The sequence below is a fragment of the Ptychodera flava genome, chromosome 18 (genome assembly GCF_041260155.1).
Source record: "Ptychodera flava strain L36383 chromosome 18, AS_Pfla_20210202, whole genome shotgun sequence".
Lineage (NCBI taxonomy): Eukaryota > Metazoa > Hemichordata > Enteropneusta > Ptychoderidae > Ptychodera > Ptychodera flava.
Genome location: NC_091945.1, coordinates 14,219,795 through 14,244,421, shown reverse-complemented (window position 1 = coordinate 14,244,421; position 24,627 = coordinate 14,219,795). Strand labels below are relative to the sequence as shown.

General features: G+C 37.9%; 1 protein-coding gene across 3 annotated transcripts in view; it reads left to right on the top strand.

Annotated features, from left to right (window-relative positions):
• The window catches only part of LOC139116928 (signal transducer and activator of transcription 5B-like), a 32,396-nt gene extending 9,329 nt beyond the window's left edge, over positions 1-23,067 (top strand). The window contains exons 4-23 of one of the 3 annotated variants that reach the window (XM_070679663.1): positions 2,408-2,552; positions 3,212-3,301; positions 4,255-4,350; positions 4,627-4,708; positions 5,139-5,278; positions 6,449-6,600; positions 7,025-7,180; positions 8,325-8,393; positions 8,803-8,868; positions 9,922-9,969; positions 10,293-10,380; positions 10,933-10,974; positions 11,344-11,424; positions 12,202-12,294; positions 14,348-14,646; positions 15,170-15,309; positions 15,945-16,100; positions 16,763-16,829; positions 17,227-17,373; positions 19,868-23,067. In XM_070679663.1, coding sequence (XP_070535764.1) covers positions 2,408-2,552; positions 3,212-3,301; positions 4,255-4,350; positions 4,627-4,708; positions 5,139-5,278; positions 6,449-6,600; positions 7,025-7,180; positions 8,325-8,393; positions 8,803-8,868; positions 9,922-9,969; positions 10,293-10,380; positions 10,933-10,974; positions 11,344-11,424; positions 12,202-12,294; positions 14,348-14,646; positions 15,170-15,309; positions 15,945-16,100; positions 16,763-16,829; positions 17,227-17,373; positions 19,868-19,871 — 2,161 coding nt within the window. In that variant the 3' untranslated portion in view covers positions 19,872-23,067. Of the gene's footprint in view, positions 1-2,407; positions 2,553-3,211; positions 3,302-4,254; positions 4,351-4,626; positions 4,709-5,138; positions 5,279-6,448; positions 6,601-7,024; positions 7,181-8,324; positions 8,394-8,802; positions 8,869-9,921; positions 9,970-10,292; positions 10,381-10,932; positions 10,975-11,343; positions 11,425-12,201; positions 12,295-14,347; positions 14,647-15,169; positions 15,310-15,944; positions 16,101-16,762; positions 16,830-17,226; positions 17,374-19,790 lie in introns of all 3 variants that reach the window. The other 2 variants (XM_070679662.1, XM_070679664.1) reach the window with 2 other exon arrangements.
• Positions 23,068-24,627: the final 1,560 nt, after the last annotated feature.

Sequence of the window (24,627 nt, the reverse complement as noted above, 5' to 3'; positions counted from 1 at the left end):
CTAGACTTGCTTGTCCAATTCTGTGACAAACATGCAAATCAAACCATCTTCCCCTAGTTCTAATTTGCTCTGATAAGTTGTCTGTGCAATGTCTACCAACACTCTGAAATATGGATGTACATGTATATATTATAAAAATTACACTTACCTAAGTCTTTTAGAAAATTTTAAAAGTAAATTTGGTGTACTCTTGGAGTTATCACAAGCACCAAAATAGAGTTTTCAACATTATTTTGCAATATTTGATTTTAAAAAAGTGAAACTGGATCAGTTTTGAAATTGGTATGAAAGCATGTGCCATGACTTGCTCAAAACTGGATCTCAATCATGTTTTCAGTTTGACGGAAATTTTAGCCCTGGTACCAAGAATCATACCTAGTATGAGTCATAATACCTAGAATTATAGTTATATCTCAGGAATGTACAGACTTGCTATTAATTCGTCCAATAAGACTGTGTCCCTATTTCCGTTTGGGTCATGTTGTCATAGTGCCTTACCAAAGCCTTGAACATTGTATGATTCTTATATTGAAATCTTGATAATTAAAATTCAAACAGCCTCTTGGTTTAAGAGAGTTTTATCAAGTCCAAACTGCGTCTCTTAAATTCGGTAGTTTTTCGATTATGAATCACCTGGGTATCAGATGACGTCCTATTAAAGCTTGTGAAACACGTTAACATGTACACTTTTGGAAATACTTAATAAAACCCAGGAAGTTGCTCTGCACTCCTGGGTTGCTGTTGTGAACCCAAAAGTCGGTTACTGTCTGTGATGTACGTGTATATAAACCCTTGTCAGACATGGGTGGTGTGTACTTGTATTAGGGGGATGTTTTATAAGGAAAACATGATGAAAATACAGCATTTGATGCATTGAAATATTGTAAACCATGTTTCTGTATTTATCTACGCTTTGTTACTTGTAAGGATGTGTAGTTTGATGATTTTTTGCCTTTTTTCGTATGTCAACTGCAATGTAAGATCTTGTTCTACTCCCATAAGCAAGCTGAAACAACAAGTAAATTTAGCTTGTGAACACTGTGTATAAAATGCACTATTATTGTTTACTTTTGAATTCAAGTCCAGGCCAAAATTCTCATACCAACAATAACAATGTAGTCTACACATGTATAAACTTGAGTTGGCAAGCTGAATACAGTTCATCTAAACATGCTTAGTGGAGCTGGCTTTAAAAACAAAAAAGTGAAGAAAAGCTAAAAAATCCTGAAAAGTTACAGCCAGTGGCCCTGTAAGATGAATCAGGTTTTGCCAATGTTATTCAGTGATTGAGAGTTGTAAAATGTTAATTTATTGATCAACAAAGATAATATTCATCAGCCAGTATCTACCATGGATGATTGTGTCTGTCAGAGTATGAAATCAATTTTGAACATCGGTAATGAGTGAGAATCAGCATGAAAAGGATTTCAAAATTTGTGTTTTGTCTGCCTGAAGGATTGCTTGTATTCAGAGGTCCACTAGTAATACCAGTACTTGACTTGTAGTCAGGATATTGTTTGTATACTGGACAGTGTATTTGTTGAAGTTTAAGCCAGACTTAACCCTTCGAGCGCCAAAGTCAATTTTTGTCGCCCATATAAAATATACCTGAGTCAATTTTGTCAGATTTTCACCAAAATTATGATAAAAACCTGTGGCTGATGAAATATTATGTTCAGTTGGTCCAAAATTATCAGAAAATTTACAGAAAAGTCCATAAAAATTGGTAAAATGTTGCACTAAAATTTTGGTGGGAAAAAATACAGCACTCAAAGGGTCAAATAAGCCACCACCTTTTGTACTTTGGACTTATGGTGCAACTGAAGTCATAGTGACCTGATTTGAAGAGTGAAGCACAACATTTAAAGGAAGGGTATTTCTCTTAGAAAATATAGTCCCAAAGTTTAGGAGCCATGCAAGTATTTATCGAGTTAGACAGATGATTGGACTCTCAGGTCTTTGCAATACTTTGCTGATCTCCTGCTCATGCAGACTCATTGAATCTTTCTGAACAAACAAAACACTCACCGTCTTGTTTGTATTAACGTTGAAAATTTTCATGTTCCCCCATAGAGTAACCTAGTGGGTTGCAGCCATTTTGAATTTCAAATATTGGTAACTTTTCAGTAGTGGGTTTTCCTAATACCAAAATTTGCTCAGTTGTGCTGGATTTATATTTTTGGTTATGAAAGTTCACACTTTACAAGCCCTTGTTTTCCATTGAATTTTAAATGTGTTGAAATACTTTGCTATCTGATAAGTGTCATCAGAAATATGACGCTCTCAAAATTTAAAGTAGGATGGCAACAACTGCATCAGACCATGTTGCATGTTTCGGCGCACTGTAATCTCTTTCAAGCTGTCTTTGTCATGGTTTTGATATATTGTCATATTTCTCCTGGGCTAGGCATGATATTGACGTCAACAATCACGGTTCAGAGATAGTTGCCAAGCAGCTTCTGGAAGGGCTCCTGGTCTGCATCAGCCAGAAGAGCACTGAGTTTGATTTCATCACAAATATGCGACTCAACGAGGTACACATGCAGATGAAGGTACGTGCCCACATCACTGCCGAATCGATCGCTTTTCAGATTGCACAAAATCAATGAATCTGACACACAGAGTGGTAGTGTATGACATTCATGGAAAATAACAACTGAACTAGACACTGATGCAGGTAACTACATGTGAAGTTGCCGTCCCATGCATAGTGTTGCCCAATATCTGCCCTTATAATTATATCTTGTTTATGCTTTGCTTCTAATCTTGGCAAACCAAGGCCAAAAAAATGTTTCCACCTGTGGGTCAGCCAAGTACATGTAAAATTACGCTTGTCTGGCCAAAGGTTTAGCTGACATAGGTAGGCAGTTATTTCCTACTTTCCAGAGTGACCTTATTGTCCAGAGTGGGCTGACAAAACAGTGAATTGGATGAAACTGACTGCCTAGGTTAGGAATGTGTGAAAAATGATGCACTTGATTCTAGAATTTAAATTATTCTGGTGAGTCTAAACATGTGTGTATTGGTATGCCCTTGTTTCCTGTTTACTTCACAAGAGGAAGGAACTCCGTCGTAGAGGATGGATCTTCTAGTATACAATTCACCTAGATGAGTGACATACAAGCTGTGTAGGCGTTTTGATGTCACCTCTGATTTACAGAGAGTCGAGCATTTCTTTGATTCACATTCTCCCGTTTCCATCATTCCACAGCAACAGTATGATGCCAACCCTTTGAATATCGTTCGTATTATTCAGCACTGTTTGAATGCTGAAAAACAACTGGTGGATCAGGCTGCTGGCGTAAGTAGAATTTTCTGTCTCGAAAGATTTCTAGTACACCCCTCTCCCTGACAGTGGTGTTGTCCATTCTCATGGATTTCTATGCACAGGTTTGATCACTATACTCTTAAATAGGGGTGAAAGTTTTCATAATCTCATTGAAGTTACCTCTCAGAAGTGATTTTATGTGCAGTCGTTGTAGTGTACAACAGCTGTAAGTTAGCATATATACAGCCATTTTGTTATGATTTTTCATGTACAAGCCACAGCTCAGGCATATCTCAACCAATTTTAATCAAATTTGCTACAAGGACATTGACCTATGTCATACATATGCACATTTATTTGTTTTGTGATACGATCCAATACGGCCACTGTGTGGCCATTTTATTATGATTTTTTCATGTCCTGAACTACAACTCAGACATGTATCAAGCAATTTTATTCAAAAGTATTTTTATCACAGACCTAATGAAGAGGACTTTATCCTCTCTGAGGACCTGTAATCAAAGTACCCATTAACAAGTGGGGACTGTGTCATCTACGATGACTTGTTCTTTCATGTGATGTTTCACCGATCGTACCTATCAAAAGAGAAGTGATAGTTCTAGTTTGCTTTTGTTTATCACACAAGCTGTGCGGTTATTGTTTTTATTCCAATGTTAAAACACATTGCTGTTTTGAGCAGCCTAGCTTGATACACTATGTAGACAGACAGGGCTATTATCATTTTTTTCAACAACACCAAGAGATGACATGTCTGTGTTATAAGTATTGGCTACTGTGCAGTCAGAGCAGTGTTTCACCAGACTGACGTCATACACGTCAAACACGTATAACCTTATCTGCTAAGGGCACATGTCATATACGTGACAATTTTATCAGTCTGCCCTGCAGAGAACAGCAAAGTTAATTTTACCATCCACAGGAAAAGTATTTTACATTTACAAATTGATGATTGATTTCTTCCACAGGGCCAACAGCAGATGCAGGCAATGCAGGGGAGTGGTCAGAGTGATCTCCATCGAGAGCTGTTGGAAACCTTTTCAAAATTGCACCAGATGACACAGGTATGGAGGGAGGTCATGTTTTTGAGAGTGGCAGGAAATCTATTAAGTCAGCGTGGGGGTGGCACAGTTCCTGTGAATGCCAAAAATAACACCAGAGATATTTATATCCTCGTAAGGGGGGGGGGGGGGGTCAAGATATGACCTCTTTCAACTTGGTCAAGGCAAAAACTAGTTCTCCAGCTATGCTCTGTGAAAAGAGGAAATACCAACTCACCAATTTAATATGATGAGGTTATGAATGATAGTTACTTACATTCTTTTTTTGATTTGACACAGGAAACAGAGAGTGATCTTCAGAACATGCAGCAAAAACAGGAAATGTTCGTATTCCAGTACCAAGAAAGCCTGAAACTTCAAAGTAAGATATACAAATCTCCCCTTTGATTTCAGGTATTACTTGACTGACTCTTAAGATTTGTGTACAAGAGTAGGTGGCCATTGACCCAACATAGGAATGTTGACACAAGAAATCACTTCCTTCCTTCTGCAAAGAAATATAATCCCAATGTTTGGTAGTCTGAGTTGACTTGGGTTGTTGGCCGCATTTTGACATTTTGATTGTTTTGGGCTGAGTGCTAAGATTTGGTAATTGACTGCTAATGTTACAATGAACTCGAGAAAGGACATGCTAACAACTCAGACGACAAGCTGCAACAACAGGCATGCATGCAACACTGACAAAGTTGTTTTCATGTCAGACAAAAGTGTCCAATGTTGCCGATGTGCTGCCGATGATAGCGCTATTGCTGCTTGTGTTTCCTCACTCTTCTTATATACCGCCCCCACAGGTAGTATTAAACAGATCCAGACACAGTACCCTCCGAATGACGCCACTAGACAAGCCTCAGAAAAACAACTGCTTCAAAAGAAAAAAGAAGTAGACACCGTTTTACAAACAGAGGCACAACAACTCCTCAAAAACAGAATTGTAAGTTATGGGTTGTGATATTTTGTACGCTTGTTTTAAATAGAGAGAGGGAAAATTGTCACAGTTTTCAGGGAGGATAGGTCAAGAGAGTGGAATTGGAAGCAGATTTGACGTTGTTTTGCCATGTATGCATGACTAATAGCCAGCAGTGTTCAGGTAGATGTAGAAACACTATGTGGTCTGACACATGTCTGGTTTTGGCTATTTACCCGTGTGTACATTCAAAATTTCCTAGAGAAATAAATATGTGGCCAAAGGCTGTTCATCCTATCCACCTCATTTGTCCCTATTCTATCAAAGTGCCATTGTCTTTTTTCACTGTGTTTAAAAAACTAATGTAATTTTGATGCTAACAGTCCGTCTTTGATCCTAAAGTCACAGCTTAATAGTGCAAAATTGGTATGAAGGAAGGGATGGTTTCAAGGCGTGGCCATTTAGAATCCATTGTCTTATAGCGATTTCTGAATTAGAGGGGATGCACTGTGTCGTGCCATAAGCTCACAAGCCGTACTCCCTAGCCAAGCATACAAGAGGGCCATTGACAGTCATTCCATCTTCAAAACTTGAAATTCAGTTGGCCATTCAATTGCACACCACTGGGAAGTGTCATTAGATTTTGAGCGATTTTGCAAGGTGGACTGCTGGTATTGGAAATAACATGTTTAAGAGGTGTAACCAACACACTGTTCCATTTTAAACAGGCACTTCCCCTAAATAAAGCTGGATTATAGTAAATCTATGCAAATGTAAAAAAAGCCACGCTACTGATCGGACGTGCCATGTAGGCATGTTTGGTCCCAGAATCCCATAATTTTGCCATGTTTCAGGTGTTCATTGTCATTGTATCTTGCATATGATATCTGTGAATGTATAGTTACTAAACTTGAGTTGAAAATTAACTAAAAAAAATATTCCGTCTTTTGTTTGAGAACGCATATGTTTCAAAATGTGTTCCCTGTACGACCATTCGACCCCTCTTTGCATTGTCATCAAAGTGCCCATCATGATTATTCAAATTTATCATACGGTGAAAGGGATAATATGAGAATTCAAAAACTCCCGCCCAGTGTATGCAAATTGCTGCATCATCAGTAATCTCCCGATTGTGCGCCCATGGTCCTGTAACGTTCCGTTTAATACATGACTTTTAGCCATTTCATTTTCCCTTAGGATCTAGCTGAAAAACACCAACGAACTTTCAACATCTTGGAAGAACTACTGAACACAACATTGGAAGACCAACTTGTGCAATGGAAACGAAGGCAACAGCTTTCAGGTATCGGTGGGCCGCCAGAGGGTAACCTTGATCAAATCCAGCAATGGTAAGAACATGATTATGTGTACCGCACACAGTCTTCCCACCCTTGCATGTTCCAGTAACTTCATGGTGCTATGCTTCCAATCTGAAATCCAAGTTTTCCTGATGTGTATGGGTGATAGACTAGACAAGCTGTTCCAAGTCCATGACGTACAACTCTGTTATTCATGCTGTCATCAAAAGCAAGTCTCAAGCTGACATCTTGTGAAAGTATCTGATACTGGAGAGATTAGTTATTTTTGTCCACATACACTCAAATGTACACTCAAGTCAACCTTTATGTGTATCCTTGAATTCTCGCCAGTGTATAAAGTTGCTGTTTTTGTGAGAATCCTCAACAAATATTCTCATCTGTGTTCATATAAAACTCTATAATGATTTTGTTGAAGATTACGACTATTATTTGCTTTCTTTTTTTTGAACCTCAGGTGCGAAAATTTAGCAGAGCTAATTTGGCAAAACAGACAACAGATAAAGAAGATAGATTTGCTTCGGCAGCAGTTACCGATGAAATGCCCAGGCCCAGATCTGTTACCTCAGTTACACAACACAATCACTTCACTGTTGTCGACGTTAGTAACCAGGTGAGGATGCCATTTGCCCTGCCATGGAATTTTGTCTCCTTGTGGTGAAACTGTATACAGGCCGTTTAAACAGTGGATTAGAAGTGCTGGGCTCTTTCAATATAGGATTTATACATTCTACATTCATACCTATATACATGCAATAATCAAATATAAATTATTGTATTTCTGTACTGTACACATCCACCAAAATTTTGTTTTTCATAACATCAGATTTTTGTGTGTGGTTTTCATTTCTTGTCACTGCGAACGTGTCTTTTAGATTATGAAATTCATAAAATTAATAATGGCTTATTTATTTTTTTGTCCCCTGAGGTTTTTCTGATATTATTCCTTGTGATAGTTCATTGTTTGTTTGCAAAAGAAATGAGAAAAAAAAATTGCACCATCACTTGAACTGCATCATTGGTAAAAATATGTTATCTGGTATGTTGCATCGTCACCGCCCCAAAGTGAACAATCAAATACACAACCAGCTTCATGTCTCATGAATAGTGATATTCACTCATGGCGATTGCCAAACCCATGGCCATGCCCCTTTCCAGTAACCCAGTACTGAAGTCCATTCTTCTGTCGTGTCAAAACAAACTTATGTGAAGGGCTGATGATAAAATGTGAAATAGCACCAGCTAGTCATTTGGTGTACAGGTGTATGAGTGACCATTTTTGTTATCAGTGTGGTTTGTTTTTACCCAGATGTCCTGTTTGCCAAACACTTAAACATTTTTGTAATAATTAAAAGGCATGGAATGATATGTACATTTCCGATGTTCACTTTGTAGCCATGTGTCTGGGTTTTGAAATTTCTTTCATTACCAATGCGGTGTACACTGTATCTGCAGTGGAAACTCAGTGCAGTGCCAGCTATTTATCGGTGCTTTTGTGTGTGTTGTTTCTGTACATACCATAGCTTCCCCATTTCCTGCGCAAAAAGCTAAAAAAAAAACAGACATACATTAACTTTTTCATATCAAGACAATGGGGACATACCAACATCCAACACTAGAAAGGTTAAACTAATGATGACAGGTTTCATAGGCATTTTTTAGCTCACACTTGGTATACATGTATATACACCATAGAGAGCTTATCTTATAAGATAAATCAGTCTCATTTTTTCCATGGTGATTCTTTTCCCCTACAGTACATTTATCATCGAAAAGCAGCCACCACAGGTCTTGAAGAAAGATACCAAATTTAGTGCTGCAGTCAGGTTAGTATGCGCACATCCAAATCTTTTCAAATCTTTTCTGTATCTTTGCCCGTTTCATGCTTTATTTTTCCTGTCAAAATATGTCCAAATAACTCCAAGCAGTGTGTGGTAAGACATGGGAAAGGTGACAGATGAAAACAATGAGAAGGGAACAATAATCATGAATATTTGCTTCCATGTTTTGAGGCAAGTCATCTTCTATGGCATATTTATTGAGTATTATTTATTCCAAATCTTAATTCTGCTCAAAGGTGATCACAGTGGGCAAAAGTCAGATGTGTCTGAACTGGGCAGCACTCAGCATTCAGCTCTCAATTGATGGATACTGCTTTCAACAGATATGTCTGTCTAATTAACCGGTTTTGATTTGATCATAATTTCTTTTTACCTCTTTCCTTTCTGAATATAGGTTACTGGTAGGCGGCAAGCTTAATGTTCACATGAGTCCACCTCAAGTGAAGGCGTCCATCATCAGGTAACTCTGTTTGCATAAACATGGTTTGACATTCCTCTTCTACAAACATCCATTTTTCATCTTCTATCAGTTGTTATATGGAAAACACAAACAAATGAATAAGCTCAGTCGTGAATAATCCTGTCTCTGTGCTGTTAAAGCAAATTTGATGAATAACCGATGTGAGGAAGTCCTCTTTGACTCAAGAAACTTGACCTATTACATGTACGGTGGTACAGGGCACTGATGCAGAAATCCTTCATTGATTCAAAGATTTCAGAAAACTTGAGTACAGAACACATTGCAAGTTATTTGGAATTTTTGTCATATCCTTACGTAAGGATAGGTTGAACGACAGGATGTCGATGACCTCTATTGGACAACCTTTGGTTTCTATGGCAGTAGCAAGTGTTAACCACATCGACATTTCCCATAGTAACGCCGTTTTAAAACAAGCAGTTTTGCATCCTCTGTCACACCTCAAACTTTAATCTTGTAAATTATAGAGTAGGGTAGGAATCAGTTGCGTTTCTCTCACAGTAAAGCTGTGAAGGCTTCAGAAACTTGCACACCACAAGATCATAGCAAAAAACACTTAGACAAAGCCAGTGCAGTGTTGTTTTGTCTGGGTACCTGTGATGAAAGTTTAGGTTCATGGAAAAGGGGAGAATGGATGTAAATTTGTATAATATTTTCTTTGCCTTGGTAAATCACAACAAAAGATGTTTTCATACTGGCAATGCCCCGTAAGTGTGGTTGTGTACAAAGTACAAAATTATATGCCAGGAAAGTGAATTTATATAATATGCAATGATACCCTTCATATTTAGACACTATTGCGGAGTAAAATCTGGTGTCGACAGTTAGACAGAATATCATACTCAAGTTGTGTTGATAAATTGAACAGTGAGCATTTCAATATGGTTTTTGGAGTCCATTGAGAATAAACAAACTTGAAAATACAACAGACACACTACAGCCTCTGGAGCTTTACCTCTGTGCCTCTGAGTTTTGTGACAAGTCTGTGTCTAATTGAGTTTCTTAAGTCAAGACTTCTGATTTGCTTCATTGCAGTGAAAATCAGGCAAAAGCACTTCTGCACAATGAAAACGCCAACGTCAAGTAAGTAGAAGTTGGAAATCTCTCTGTTAATATGATTTCAAATGTTTGACAGGTGCTCATGCACAGAGATGTGAGAACTACTAGTTCAACAAAGCATCTCAGTTGTTTGACTTTCAAGATGCAATGAGATTTTTGTTTTTTGCACCACAAGGAATCCTTTGTTACAAAAAATATGTAGCATGACGTTGATGTTTTCCAAAATGAAATTTTTGATTTTTTTGATGATGCTGGTATAATTTTGAAAAAAATTTAACAACTGTATATTTGTACTGTAGCTGCTGACATGGCACTAATGGTATGTTATTTCGTATTTCATTTCCCAGTGAGACGAGTGGAGATATTCTGAATAACTGTGGAGTTATGGAATATCACAAGGACACTGGTGTGCTGAGTGTCAATTTCAGGAACATGGTATGTCAATAAGTCAGTACCTCCCTGTGAATCGCATCATTGTTCTGCCATTGGGAATGGCTTTGTATGTGTCTGTCAAGTCAGTGTATGTCTAGTTCACTTCATTTGAACAGCGCCACCAACGGCGATATAAGGTGCACTTCATGAGGTGTTCACTGTGTGCATGAGTTGCTCTCTTGCATGGGTACATTCATGGTAACAATTTATCTGAATCAAGATTGAAAGTGTGTAGTGTGGTTTCAATTATCTCTAAGTCACAGAGACCAGCTACGGTAGTCTATTCCTTTAAGACATGGTATTGAAGCTGAGGGTATTTTTGTTAACATCCTGGTGTTAAAAGAATTATGTGTGTTCAATATATATTATCACCTCAAAGTTAAGATGGATTTTGTTCAATATTCTAAGACGACGCTCAGTTACATCAAATGTATGACAATTCTGAAACAAATGATCCGCAAACATTATTTACATGTAATGTTTTTCAGATATTCTACCAATTTCAATATTTTGTGCGTTATTTAATAATTTGTATATCTATTTATTTATTTTCAGTCCTTGAAGAAAATTAAGCGAGAAGAAGGCAGGGGTCAGGAGGTATGATGTCGCAGGTCACTCTCTGTGTGTTACAGTCATTGCTACCGGTTTTACCAATAACACCTATGATTACATACAAATACTAAAAAAAATTTTCCGTTTTCCTTTTGTAAAACTTAGTTCCAGGAATGGTTTTCTGTGCTTCTGTCACAAATTTGTGTAAGTGTGTGTGTCTGTGTGTATTTCTCGCTGCACTCAAATTTGTCGCTGATTTCCATATCGACTGCAACATTTTGAATTGACTACTTATAATCTGTCCCGTTATAATGATGATTTGAACTCAACTGACACCACTTGACATCATTGTACTTCTTCATTTGCATGCTATCTGATAACCTTTGACCCCTCTGCACTGCATTCTCATTACAGGCTGTCACAGAGAAGAAGTTCACCATATTATTTCAGTCAGAATTCAGTGTTGCCGGAAGAGAATTAATTTTCCAAGTCAGGGTGAGTCACTTCCTCAGTCAAACCAGTCCGCAGAAAACAAAACGGGATATTGCTTTACCAGTGTGCTGTGTGAGCTGATTTGATGTGCCTTTTACCCTGTAGTCTTCTCCGTCACTGAAGAAAAGTTTACATGATACATACATTGAGATAAATTCATAAGATAGACTCAAGGAAATGTCATAAAATTCTTCAATTGATGTGAGTGGAGAAATCCTAGAACCTCAGTGTCTTATACAGTAATAGACCATTTCCAAGCTGCTTTGAGCTTTCATCAGATCTGGCATGATAGTACAGTTTGCCTGATATCTATCATACTGTTGTGAGTGACAGATATCACATTGAGGTACAGTGTTTAGATGGCAGAAAAGTCTCCAGTTGTGTCTAAACTGTACAAATATGCTGTTTGAAATCAAAAGGTTTATATGTTTCACAGGCAGAAACTTATTGGTTGTGTAAAACGTCAAAGTCTTGCTCAAAAATTGCTTGTGCTTAATCAGTGACCACTGGTCGAATAAAAGAGTGAGACACAATCATAGGAATAGTTTGGTTACTATAATAGGTATGGTCATCAGAATGTAAGAGTCTGATTTAGATTTGAATCATTGATTGATTTAGTAGGTACTAGTGGCTGTAAATGTGTTAAGATCCGAAATAGAGACGTTAGATGGCAAGTACATGATAGGTAGAGCAAAAAAGTGCAGTCAGTATTCAGTATTCATATGTGACAACATTCATTCATGTTACAAATCTCTTTCCATTGGTCTTTATTTTTCACAGACGCTTTCCTTGCCGGTTGTGGTCATCGTCCATGGCAACCAGGAGTCCAATGCCTCGGCAACCATCCTCTGGGACAACGCATTTGCTGAACCAGTGAGTGTCATTGGCTGTACTCTCTTTCCATGTGACTGAAAACTGTCAAGTCTAATTTGTTTTTAGTTACAACATTACCTAGTGTATGTCTGTTTTCAATACTGTGTATGAAATTTGCCATTGAACATCACCATTCTGGCCTCTGGAAGGTTACAAATTTCAGCATAACAGGTTGGGTGTCCAGATGTTGCAATTTTATATGTGCACTGTGTTAGAATGTCTGTCAGCCAAACTCATGATAACTATGTAGAAAGGGAAAAATAGTCAAATTTTATATTATTCTAGTAATTTTTTGTTTTGTGTAAGAAATATTGTTTTTTTGTTTACTAAAAATAGAGGCTCTTACCAAATGCCCGATTAAGACCTACTTGCAGGCACGACTATTTTCAATGACACAGTTTCCTATAGATATCAGAAATAATATCAAATAATTCATGCAGCACAGCTACTCTATGGATAAGATCCATATCCCGTAGAGGTCAGTTTTGCATGATTCAGTTAAACCAAAGACCTCACATGAAGCAAAACTAACAGAATAACTTCCAAAGATAATGGTCCCCAGTATATGATATCCGGCCATCTAAATGGTGACCCCTCTCTCATGTTAGCTAGTGTGTTTGTCCAACCATGCCATTGGAAACACTAGGATTTGACCAAAGTAGGGCGTAAAGGGGAAACAATTTACACACCATATTTGTTTCTCCCTCTGTTCGCTATTTGGTCCCTTATTTTGCTTTATTATACACCTTGTCTATTCATTTCATTTTTCTTTCTGCTCTACCAGTGCTTTCAACAATTTCCATACGCAGTAGTAAGTTGTACATTGCTTCCCCCCTCAATTCCTTGACAATTTTTGGTTAAACAACACTGTGTAATCGGAGATTTTCCTCAGTGACTTGTCCTATGTTATGCACTCACGGTCAGTTTTTGTATCAGATCAAAATTGTCGGCCTCTGTGTAATAAAATATGTGGTGTCCTTTTCAAGCTCATTGATTAAACAAACAGGTTTGGTAAAAGCCTAAGCAATTGTATCATAGTAAATTTTCTGTAGCTTGTGTGTCATTTGTAATTTGTTTTTTTTGCACATCCCTGAAGAGTAAAGTGTATGCTATGGCAACTATAGGTTAATAATCTGTCGTTATTTTGTTTGTTTGTTGTGAAAAGTAAAATGTAATTTATGCAAGTAATTTGACCAAACTTTGAAGTAGTCGTTGAACATGTGAGATATGCAACATTCATCTCCGGCTCATTAATCAGTTCCAGACAGCCTACAAGGACGCCCTCTGGATCTTTCGATTTTGCTAGAGTTCTTTGGCAATTTTATGCAATCCTAAAGTCTCACTTAGAGAGGGAATGTGTTAAAAACAAAAGTTTGTAGTGAAAACTGTGGACACACTAACAATCCATTTGTAAATATGGCAAGCTCGCTCCTTTTACCATAAATGGAGATATGCAAATTTGTTTTGACTGCTTCTGTTACTAGAAATTCCAATTTAAGGCAATTTGACAGTGACATTTAAAAGAAAATCTGTAGGGCCAAGGTTGTTCTCTTTGACCAGAAGTGTGCCCTCTTTGGCCGATCTACATAAATTTGCTGTTTATCAACACGCTTGGGGAATATCAGAACTCCAGGAGACAGAAATACGTGAGAAGCAAATCTGAGTCCTCCTGTCCGTTCATGCTATTTATTTAGTGTTGTTTCTAACACTGAACGCCCCTATTCATAGCGGGAAAGTGTTTGCATCCAACAACCCTGCTAGCTTTGCACAGTTTCCTCCTGTAAATTTCATCTATTACAGTCTCAGATGCATTTTGTAACACCGTCAAGTGAAGATAGTAGGGGCAACATAACAATCATTTCAAAATCACCCAAAAATGTTGGTCAGTATTTATTGTAATGGTAAGTTTTTGTGTTGAAATGTGCATTCTGGAATAGAACTTTCCCCTAAGCCAGAACACTGATCCATATCTACTTGTAATATATATTTGTCGGAACAAACTTTTGATCCTTTCCAAAAATAATTGTTTTTGAATATTTTCTCATTTAATCAGGGCCGCGTACCATTCGTAGTACAAGAGAAAGTGCCGTGGCCTCAGTTGGCCCAGGCGTTGAACACCAAATTTGAAAGTGGTTGTGGACGAAGGCTGACCCAACAAAATCTGCAATACCTAGCTGTCAAGGCATTTGATGGCCATGCCACCGGGTTGGCAGAAGAATTTGAAAACATGTCAATCACATGGAGTGCGTTCAACCGTGAGAATCTTCCCAACAGGCCGTTCACATTCTGGAAGTGGTTCCATGGGATCATGGACTTGACCAAAAAGTACCTGCGAGGTCCTTGGCAAGAAGGGTGAGTTCGGAAAACCTTGTATCAGAAAGCGTCAGATGTGTGTGAGAAATGCCACCATTGGTAGCCAAGCTATGCCAGCAGTTAACAAGGCTTGAAAATAATGTTTCATTTTGCCAACACGCAGGCAGTGCATTTCAGGTTTGACATTCAAATGAACCAGCTACCAAGTGAGTGTGAAGTGACTTTGTTGTAACTCAATATCACTGATATATGCCAAAGCTTCCTCCCAATCATCCCTCACAAATTCCTTACTGTGAATTCTTGAACCATATGGCCACGTTTGAGTATTTTGTGTTTTACCGTCTTTGCTCCACAGTTCAGTTGCAGGGCCACAGGCAACATACGTATCCAGTTTCTGTGTTTGGCCTATAGACCTCATATTGTCAGTAATTTATTTTGGTTTCAAATAAACCTGTAAAAATGTGAGAAATATTGCTGGTCAAAGCAAATTTTTATGGTAGTTGTACAAAAGTATATTTTCAGAACCACAGGCTCACTGAAATGGGATGGCTTTCTGTTTTAGGTTCATCATTGGGTTTCTTAGCAAGACGCAGGCCCAGGAACTGCTGCTGTCCAAACCAAATGGCACCTTTCTGCTCAGATACAGTGATGGTTCTATCGGTGGTGTGACTATCGCTTGGGTTGCCCAGGACATCAATACAGGTTGGTGGTAATTCATCTCCCAGGGCAGTGACACAGCAGAAAATCAGTGGGGTTCCAGACTGAGCCGTCAGAAGCTGACATGTTTGTGCTCTACTCTGTCATTTTCCAATGCGATTTCAAACGGTTTCCCAAACTGCTGTTATTCATGCACTGCTCTGAGCACAACATTTTATTATTTTGTTTATGCAAAGTGTGTTAATGAGTATACAGAGGTGTCTTTTTGCTAAGGCTTGGGAACAATAGTAAATGAGTTTTGAACCCTGGTAACATTTCTGCTGTCACTGTATCTGATTGCATCAATATACCGAGGGGAATCCTGGTAAAACCACTGGGGAACCTCGGTAAAATATACCTGCTTGCTGGCCAGGACATCATGTTACCTGCTTACTGTCCTGGACATTGACAAAAGGACTGGTGTAGTTTAAGTATGCAGATCTAGAAATAAGCACATTATAAAAAGAGAGTAATCATATACTTTGTATTGTATGCACTATTTAAAAGCAATTTCAACTTTGCATTTTTTTTTCAACTTTTAGCTGTTCTCCCCTGTCCCTCCATCCCTCCCTCCCTCCAGGATCTTAGGTCCGTCCTTCAACAGCTACCACTCCATGTCTTGTTTTGAATTACTTTTCCAGGTGAACGTCAAGTGTGGAATCTCCAGCCTTTCACAAGTGAACACTTCACTATCCGATCACTTGCCGATAGGATTCTGGATTTAGAACAGCTGGTTAACCTGTATCCAGACATCCCTAAAGATCGGGCATTTAGCAAATTCAGGAAACCCCCAGAGGGTAAGTACTTTTGGGGTTACCTTCTTTATCGGGTATTTCTCCTTAACAATTTTCCAATATTCCTTTTCCATTGGATACATCGGATATTTCTCCTTTACAATATTCCAATACATGACCTACCTGACATGACAAAAAGACTAGCAAATCAAAAAAGCAAGAGGCAATGCACATTTCTTTATAGGCACAGAATTTAATCTTTCACTGCTTATGGTTGAATCCAAAGTGGATCTCACTTGGAAAATGGGGTTGGGAGGTTGATATTATTGGGAGAATAAATCTTGGAAACTGATAGAAAAGTTTATCAGCTGTACTCAGTATGCTAAAATTGCCGAAGTTGTCATGGAAACATTCTTGACATTGTCAACATCAGTACACACTATGCTAAAATTGCTCAAGAAGTTGTCATGGAAACATTTTTGACATTATCAGCATCCCCAGGTCAGAATATCAATGTTTGTGTGTCAGAGGTCGTGAGAAGCCACAACATGTTCAATAGCATTGATGCCATTGAAATATTAAATCCTCTGAAATATTGAACCCATGGCGGATAATCTCTCAAGTGCAAATGAAATAAAACTAGAAATGGAGATTATTAATAATTTTCATACAAATCTCTTTGCGATCTTATCATTTTGCTTTTGTTGTTTTTTTTCATTCTACAGCAGAGCAACCCAACAAAGATGGTTATGTCCTATCAGGGCTTGTCAGTACAATTAAACTACCTGCAGGGTAAGTTTAACATTACAGGACCTTTTTATTAGCTTGTCAATGTCACAGTGTTTTTCTAGTGCTGTGAGATATGAACAGTGTTTCGGTATTCACGGTCCCTCAAATATTCAAGCTCTTATTAAAATGCAGCATGTGGGACTTGCCATACCTCAATGGTTTTAACCAACTTAATGTGCTGGTCACATATGGACGTGGTGGGATAAGGGATGAAAGCATGCAAAGGAGAGTCATCCAGTTTTATGTCTGTTCATCCAATGTCATGCATGAACTTGACATTCAGTAACAGCTGATATAATTGTGATCAGCTCTCTGCCACTAGAAATCTATTTTGTTCATAGAAAGTAATCATGACAATGCATCCGTGCGATCTTAATTTATTCATGTGATCTGGTTTCAGTGTGTCTGGTATGAGCAGTGAAGGCAGTCCAATGAGCCCACCCACTCCCAGACCCATGGAGCAGCCGCTCTCACCGTCGACGTTCAGCAATCCAGCGTCAGTACAGAGTACCATGAGTACAGACACCACAATGACAGATTTGAATAGGTAATGCCATTTATTAAGTGTCCGTGGCATGCCCTAGTCAGTTTGGAAAACCCACACAGGTGAAAGGTGTATCAAAATATTCAGAAGTTGGCGAGTCTGATACAGTCAAGCATGTTATCAGACATATTGAAGAATCAACGCTGTAGGACATATTAATACAAAACTCTGTCAAAGGACACAATATCATGATGGATGGAAAAAATTTCACATTTAGGAATGTGAATTCGATGGCACATTCGCACTGAGATTGCTTACAAGTGTGGGTTTTACACTGACTAGAGCAAAGTGAGTTTTTCCAGAGATATGAGGTCAAGGGTTCAGATCAGGGGTCAAAGGGTGAAGGTCAGAGTGCTACCATCTCATTCCTATATAGTAGGAGCATTTAAAATGATATTGCGATTGCACATTGGAATAGGTTTCAGATTGTATACAAAAAGTCACTCATTTTGAACTTGGGCCAAGAAATCAACTTGTGTTTTTTGTGTAATCCCATTGCTGATAATTCCAAGCCGCTAACCCAGAATATTATTCATATTTGCCTATATTTGATAGATTTATCAAAATGATTACAGCTGGCATCAGAATCCAAGTACTGCCAGCATCAGAATAAAAGACAACCAACTTACCCCATATCTTGGTACAGTTTTATGGAAAACACAATTTTTTTATGGAGCTGTATCCTCTGTGGCTGCAGTCACTATGTTCAGAGACATTGTCATAGTAGTGTCATATTTTACTTAATCCTGTAAGAAACTTGGCAGAATTGTAATGGTCTCTGCATGGGCCAGAGATTATAAACTGAGTCTTCCTTTTTAAAAAGGAAAAATAAAATTTTACCCAATATTATCATCATCATGGCTTTTTCTTGTCACTAAAACAAATTCTGTATTGTTTCATAAATTAGTACTGTTCATATACTGTTAATATTTCTCTGTATTTCTCATTATTTTTGAGCTAAGTGGAAAGTCAAAGCTAGTTTGATGTCAACTGAGGCCCTGTATTAGACTACAAAATTATGCATTATCTCCCTCTGCATGGGAATAGCCATGCTGCATACAAAAGCAGGGCTGCACACATTCTCTTCCGCTTCAGAAGAGAGTGCGATGAGCGCCCTCAGGTGACAGATCTTCCAGTTCAGACAGGACAGTGTCTCAAGCATTTCGAACAAAAGCTCCCTGAAACAGTACATTTTGATGTGATTTTGAGATTGTGTCATAATGGACTGTTCATTGTTTTCATTTTGACCCCCAAAAGCACATGAACAATCCTAGTTTTTGCCTGCTCAGCACATCCTAGCACGCAAATATTCAGCTAGTCAAATAACTGTGAAATGTCTTACTTCATTAACACTTTGAGCGCCAAAGTTAGTTTTTGTCGCCTTTAAAAATACCCAGTCAATTTTTTTGAGATTTTTGTCTATATTTTAATAAGGAACTGTAGTCTATGAAATGTGATGTCCATTTGGTTTTAAATTATCAAAAAATTCACAGGAACATCCGTAAAAAATTGGAAAAATTACAGCACTTAAAGGATTAAATGACTATGCTCATCTATATTTACGGAAGTTGATTGTTTACTTCACTCTTGGGACCAGAGAATAAAAATCACTTCCACATAGTATGTTACTAACTTTTCTTGTATGGATAAATTTGTATCGACTGACTTACAGTTATTCTGGATTTGTTCCACTTGCAACTTTGATAATATTTCTTGCATGCACTATTTTTGGCAAAACAGCTGACTTGTTTGAATTATCTCACTGATCAAGGGTTTTTTAACAAAAGAAATTTCAATCATAGTGACTGGATTTTTGTTTAACTTTGCCAGAAGCAATCCACAAAAGATTTTTTACCGTTGGCTTTGGTTTTGCAATGTTTTGCTCTCAGCAAAGTTACAGAAGTGAAATAACCGCAATAGTATTAACAGATAGTAATGTTTCCCCTTTGAAAGTTCAGTTTAGTGTAGTATAGTTTACCAGACTTAGCAATGCAATGGCAGCTTGCAATTCAAAGAAAATTGCATTCAATTGATCACTGCAGCATAAAACACAAGTCCAAATCCAAGTCTTACCCAAAAAGTGCCTCTTGTTTTGTGCCACCCGCTTTTAAAATATTGTGTATGCATCAGCCCATTGCTGCTTAGCAAACACTGGCTGGGTCAAATTTCAGTGGCAGGCAAGCTAGCGCTAGGAACCAGCAACAGATCATGAAACGAACAAACAAACAAACAAGCAATTAAATACAAGTGCCAAGTGAAAACTGCCCAATGACTATGCAAAAAAGGAGCAAGAATAACAAGCATGCGATCATCTGTTTTTCTCTCTTTTTTCCCTCTGTCTCTTCCCACCCTTCCCCCTCTGATTCCCTCTTTCCTTTTCTCCTCCTCTTTTTTTTTCTCCTTTTATATCTCCCCTCCAGTTAAAAATTGCCAAACTCAAATGGGGATCTATAATCAAAAATCACTTTCCGCTCTTCCCTGTATTTTTCAAGCGTAGCTAATGATGATGGGGAACTCACTCAGCTCACAGCAGATGATATCAGCGTCTTGGCCAGCATCTCCTTCACGGACGACTTCAACATCGACGGATCGGAAGACTTTGAGACCATCATGGCGGAGGACGTCGATTACTTTATCAGTCAGGCGATCGGTGGGGTACAGGCTGTCTTGCCAAACTAGATAAGCTGCTGACGATGTAATTTGACACGGATAATCACGGTGATGATAGTAGCGGTAATGATGATGATGGCGATGATCATGATCATGATAACGGAAAACTATATCCTGCCAAGCCAGGCATTTTGTATATTTTGTTTATTGTAAGACTAACAGAGCTGCCCTTTTGTCAGTGTCTGGTACCATTTGTGTTACTTTAAGAAGTAATGGTACTGTACCGTAGTCGATAGTTTCCATATCGTCAAGTTTGTCTTGAAACTAATGAAGCCTTGGCATAGTCTGCACCTCAATTTTGACTTTCGAACGTGCATCTTTTAATTTTTTTGGCTTTCACTCAGCAGTGTTCTCTTTTAAAAATCCACGTCCTAAAAAATCATGTTTCGTCGAGCAGATATTTCGGCAGTGAGAGTAAAACTTGAGGTTCTGATTCGTCTCTCTGCGATGAAATTCAGAAAAAAAAAATACCAAAGAAACTTGACAGGAAAAATTCATAGCATAGACAAAGTATGTTCATCTCTGTGTATGTTACTGTGCCCAAAAATGACTTTTGTCAGGTTTGGTACTTTAACATTGCAGAGAAGTTTATGAGGATTTTCTGAAAGAATTTTCTGAAAATTTACTGCTGAGGTGCATAGCATGCATGTCACGTTCGACTTCGGTGCTCATATTAGCTGTAGTAACGATGTCCTCCAACTGTAAGTAAATAGTTAGTGTAGTACATATAAATGTTACCTGAAAAAGTCAGGGTACTCATATGTGTAGGAGAATTTATTGTACATTGATCGAACTCGGCTTTAGAAAACAATAGGGTTATGCCAAAGTTTGGTGCTGAGAGGATTAACCTGTCCACCCCCTGATTCCAAATACCTGGGTCCACACTCACCATTTATAATAATGGATTCGGGCCAAACCATGGTGGTGAACGGGTTAAAGAGAGAATAAGAGAGGGGACATCCCTTTGATCTGTCACTGCTCTGCAAGATGTCAGATGGGTGTAGTGCCTTACTGGATTAATCAGTATTTTCATACACGTGATGTTGGGGAAGAAAGATGTTTCTATCACTTTAGAATGAGACCACTGAGTGTGTGTATTTTAAATTATGCTCTTTTGGCAGCATTTTGTAATATTTTAAAAGATATAAAGTTTTGAAAATGGTTAGAAATGGCTCACTGGTGGCATATCACATTGTAATACTGTAAGAAAATGAACAAGCGATTGTACATTTTGAAAAGTGGCCAAGAATGTTTTTATTGCTTTTTTTAGTATTGCTAAAGCATGGAAGATTTATACAGAATAAGAAATCATGACCAAAATAATTTTTGAAACAAACTGACAGAATTTTTGCTTTCAAAGTGACAAAATATGTACTTGTTTTTAGAGGCACTGAATCAAACTTAGATTTTTCAAAGGTGAGACTGTTTGAATCAGTTTCAAAACGAGACTTTGTGACTCCTTTGCAAGTTGATAACTCGTAACAAAATATGTTATATCATTCTGTCCGCAATATTTGCAATATTTTGTGTCTAAATCTGGACCCATATAGTTGCTGTCAGTACTGTACTTGTAGTTAATATAAAGCTTGGAAACACAACCATTTGTTTTTAAATCTCGCTAAAATTTGATATTTTATCTTGACATCTCATGGTGTACTAGCTGTTACTTGTCACTGTGTAAACTTATTCTCAGTGTTGTTTTTGTATGTATATATCATATATATACATGTGTATATAAAAACTTACCAAAAAATTATAAAGAAATTTGCTCTTTGTTGTATGTGTTTTCTGAAGTCGTGAAACAAAGGTTGACTGAGCCTGGCTAGTGATGGTGTTGTGATCGCCTATGCGTCCATTGGGGAGGAGTCGCAATGAACTTTTGCACAAAGTGCTTTGCAAGAAAATGCTGTGAGGATTGGGCATTAATCCCGATTGCTATGGCAACTGCTGTGGCCATCATCTGGAAGTTGTATCTCAAAGTTGTACTTTGCGACTTTGTCGCAAAGTGCCTGTTGCCATTTTTTCTTTCTTGTGCCAGTTGAATTGAGACTGAATCTTATCCCAGTATCAAGAAAAAAAACCAAAGTGAATGTTTTTGAGTCGTTTGGCTTTAAGGTAGTATGCGCTTCGAAAGTGGAAACATAAACTTTTGCCCAAGCTTTCGTATATGAAACTTTCAACCATACTCGTATCAAATCATGAATAAAAATGAGCGATCACCTTGCAAAGTTTAGTACTAGAGAAACAAATTACCCAACATTTGCCGATATTTGAAATTCAAAATGGCCGCCATCCCTGTTCAACTCTACCGGGGGGGAAAATAAAGTCTTTGAGATTCGAAAAACTTAGACAGTAAAGGTATTATAAGAGCCCCCCACACATGGTAGACTTGAAAAGAACTGTAAAAATTGAGTTTAAATATCTGTCCTTGAGGCGCATTCTACCTTAAATGATTAGTATAGATCTTATTTTTGAACAATCATCTGTTGGATATTAGCTTCATGGGCATACTTTTCCTTTCAGAAGACTTCGGTTGTGGTTATTCTTCTATTCTTTATAGTTCTATTCAATTTAATGCAAGGAATAGCATCTGCTGAGTAGACTATGTGCAAAACTTCATCTGTATAATTTTAAAGTTTGTCTTTTTTTTTTTTCAAGTGAGAGTATTTCTTTTATTTTACTTCTGGAAAATTAAATCTAATATTTGACAACTCAGTCAAGCAACCCGGCCATGGTTGTGAACTGAATGAAAAGCCGAATTTCTGTGTTTTGGTTGGCAAATGTGTTTATTTCCCAATCATTTTAATTTTTATTCTCGAAAGTGTAAAAGACTATGATTTTTGCCAGGCAGAGATGGCACCATTGACTTAGTACGTGATGTTCCATCACCAGGGACATATCATCATTTGAATTTTATGTATGTAAACTGCTCCTTTGTATACTTTCTGATACACGATGTGTTTTATGTGGGTTTTTAATTCCCTTATGGCTTGATATTAAATCATACTTGCATAAACATTTTATAAACAGACATTGATGCTGTCCTTTGTGGAAGCCCCTAAGAAGATTATTACATGCCTCGATGTGAGTGCAAATCAGTGCATGGATTTGAATAGGAACGTCCGGGGAGTTAGCAAACTGATGAACGATGTACTGACCGGTTTCCACTGTAACCCTGTCCAGGAAGCCCTTTTGAGGTCTTTGACATCAAGGTAGACAGATAACGCTAGATGTAAAATATCCATACATGCACTGCTATTCAGCTTTCGTTAAAATCTGTTTGATGGTTGATAATGGTAAAATTGGTTGAGAATGCCCTACATATTACTAAATGTCTTAGAGTGTTAACTGTGAAGAGGCATGTAATAAAAATATTGCCTGAATACATGGGTTTATGAAACCTTGCAGCAGGAGACAATTTGCCCTCCTAAGTCGGGCAAATTGTAACCTGCTCCTGGGCACATAAACTTGTGTATTCAGGCGATAATATATAATGTAGCACCCTCAGTAGGTGACTGGGTCTTACACGATACGTGAGTGTAACATGCATTTTGTTATCACACCAATAGCTTTACCATACTTGTACAAAACTGAGTGAGGGCTACATTGTCCAATTCCCCACAGATGTGTCGAAGTAATTTCCCGTACCGCATTGCCAAGATACGGAATTACATTTTCATGTACAAGGTCGAGATGTACACGGCATGATTTGAGTGTGTTACATCAAAAACTAGTCGGGTATAATGTACAGAGAGTAGCAAAGCCCTCTTGAAGATCATATGTGTAGGTGAAATGGTATCTTTAAATTTACCTGTGATCATTCAAGTGTCTGTAAAGAGCAGCTAATGCTGACACTAGACCTTGTGAGTGTACAGGCTCCTGTAGAAATCAGTACATGCCAACACATAAAAAATGGAAACAGAATTACTTTCCAATGACAACAATTAGCATAAAATTGTGACAACCCCTCTGACGATGCTGCTACATGATTAAATACCCCTCACAGCTGAGGTGGAAGATGTATGTATTGACATGTACTTGCACTTGCCATGGGTAATAATAAACAGGCTGGGTCTGTACGCTCCTTGAAAATTCCTTGAATTTCTACTCTAAGCCTCCTTGGAAACTTGAAAATGAAAGTAAGTTGTCGCAACTCCTGCAAAATTTATATACTGCTCACAATTTTTGGAAATTTCTGTACAAAGTGATAGTCATGATACCGAAGATGTGAAATGATAAATACTGGTTTAAGTATAATACATCATAAAAAAAACACTTTGGACCTCAGAAAGTTCTTTAAAATCGCTGATATTGCCAATGATGCGCTGTTCAATAACTTTGATGTTATTGGATACTATTTGACCCAACCTCAGCCATTTGACACAAACACTGGGAAAATCTGACACGATCTCATTTTTTCCAATAAACATGTACCTTACTATCACTGAGGAAAGCCGTGTACAACTACCCAGTCAAACATCTGTGTATCACTGCGCGGGTAGAAATTTTGTTCTGCCAACTCAGCTGATGTACTGAACTAGTACCTAATTAGCATACGATCAGGTGACATACTGTATTATACACAAG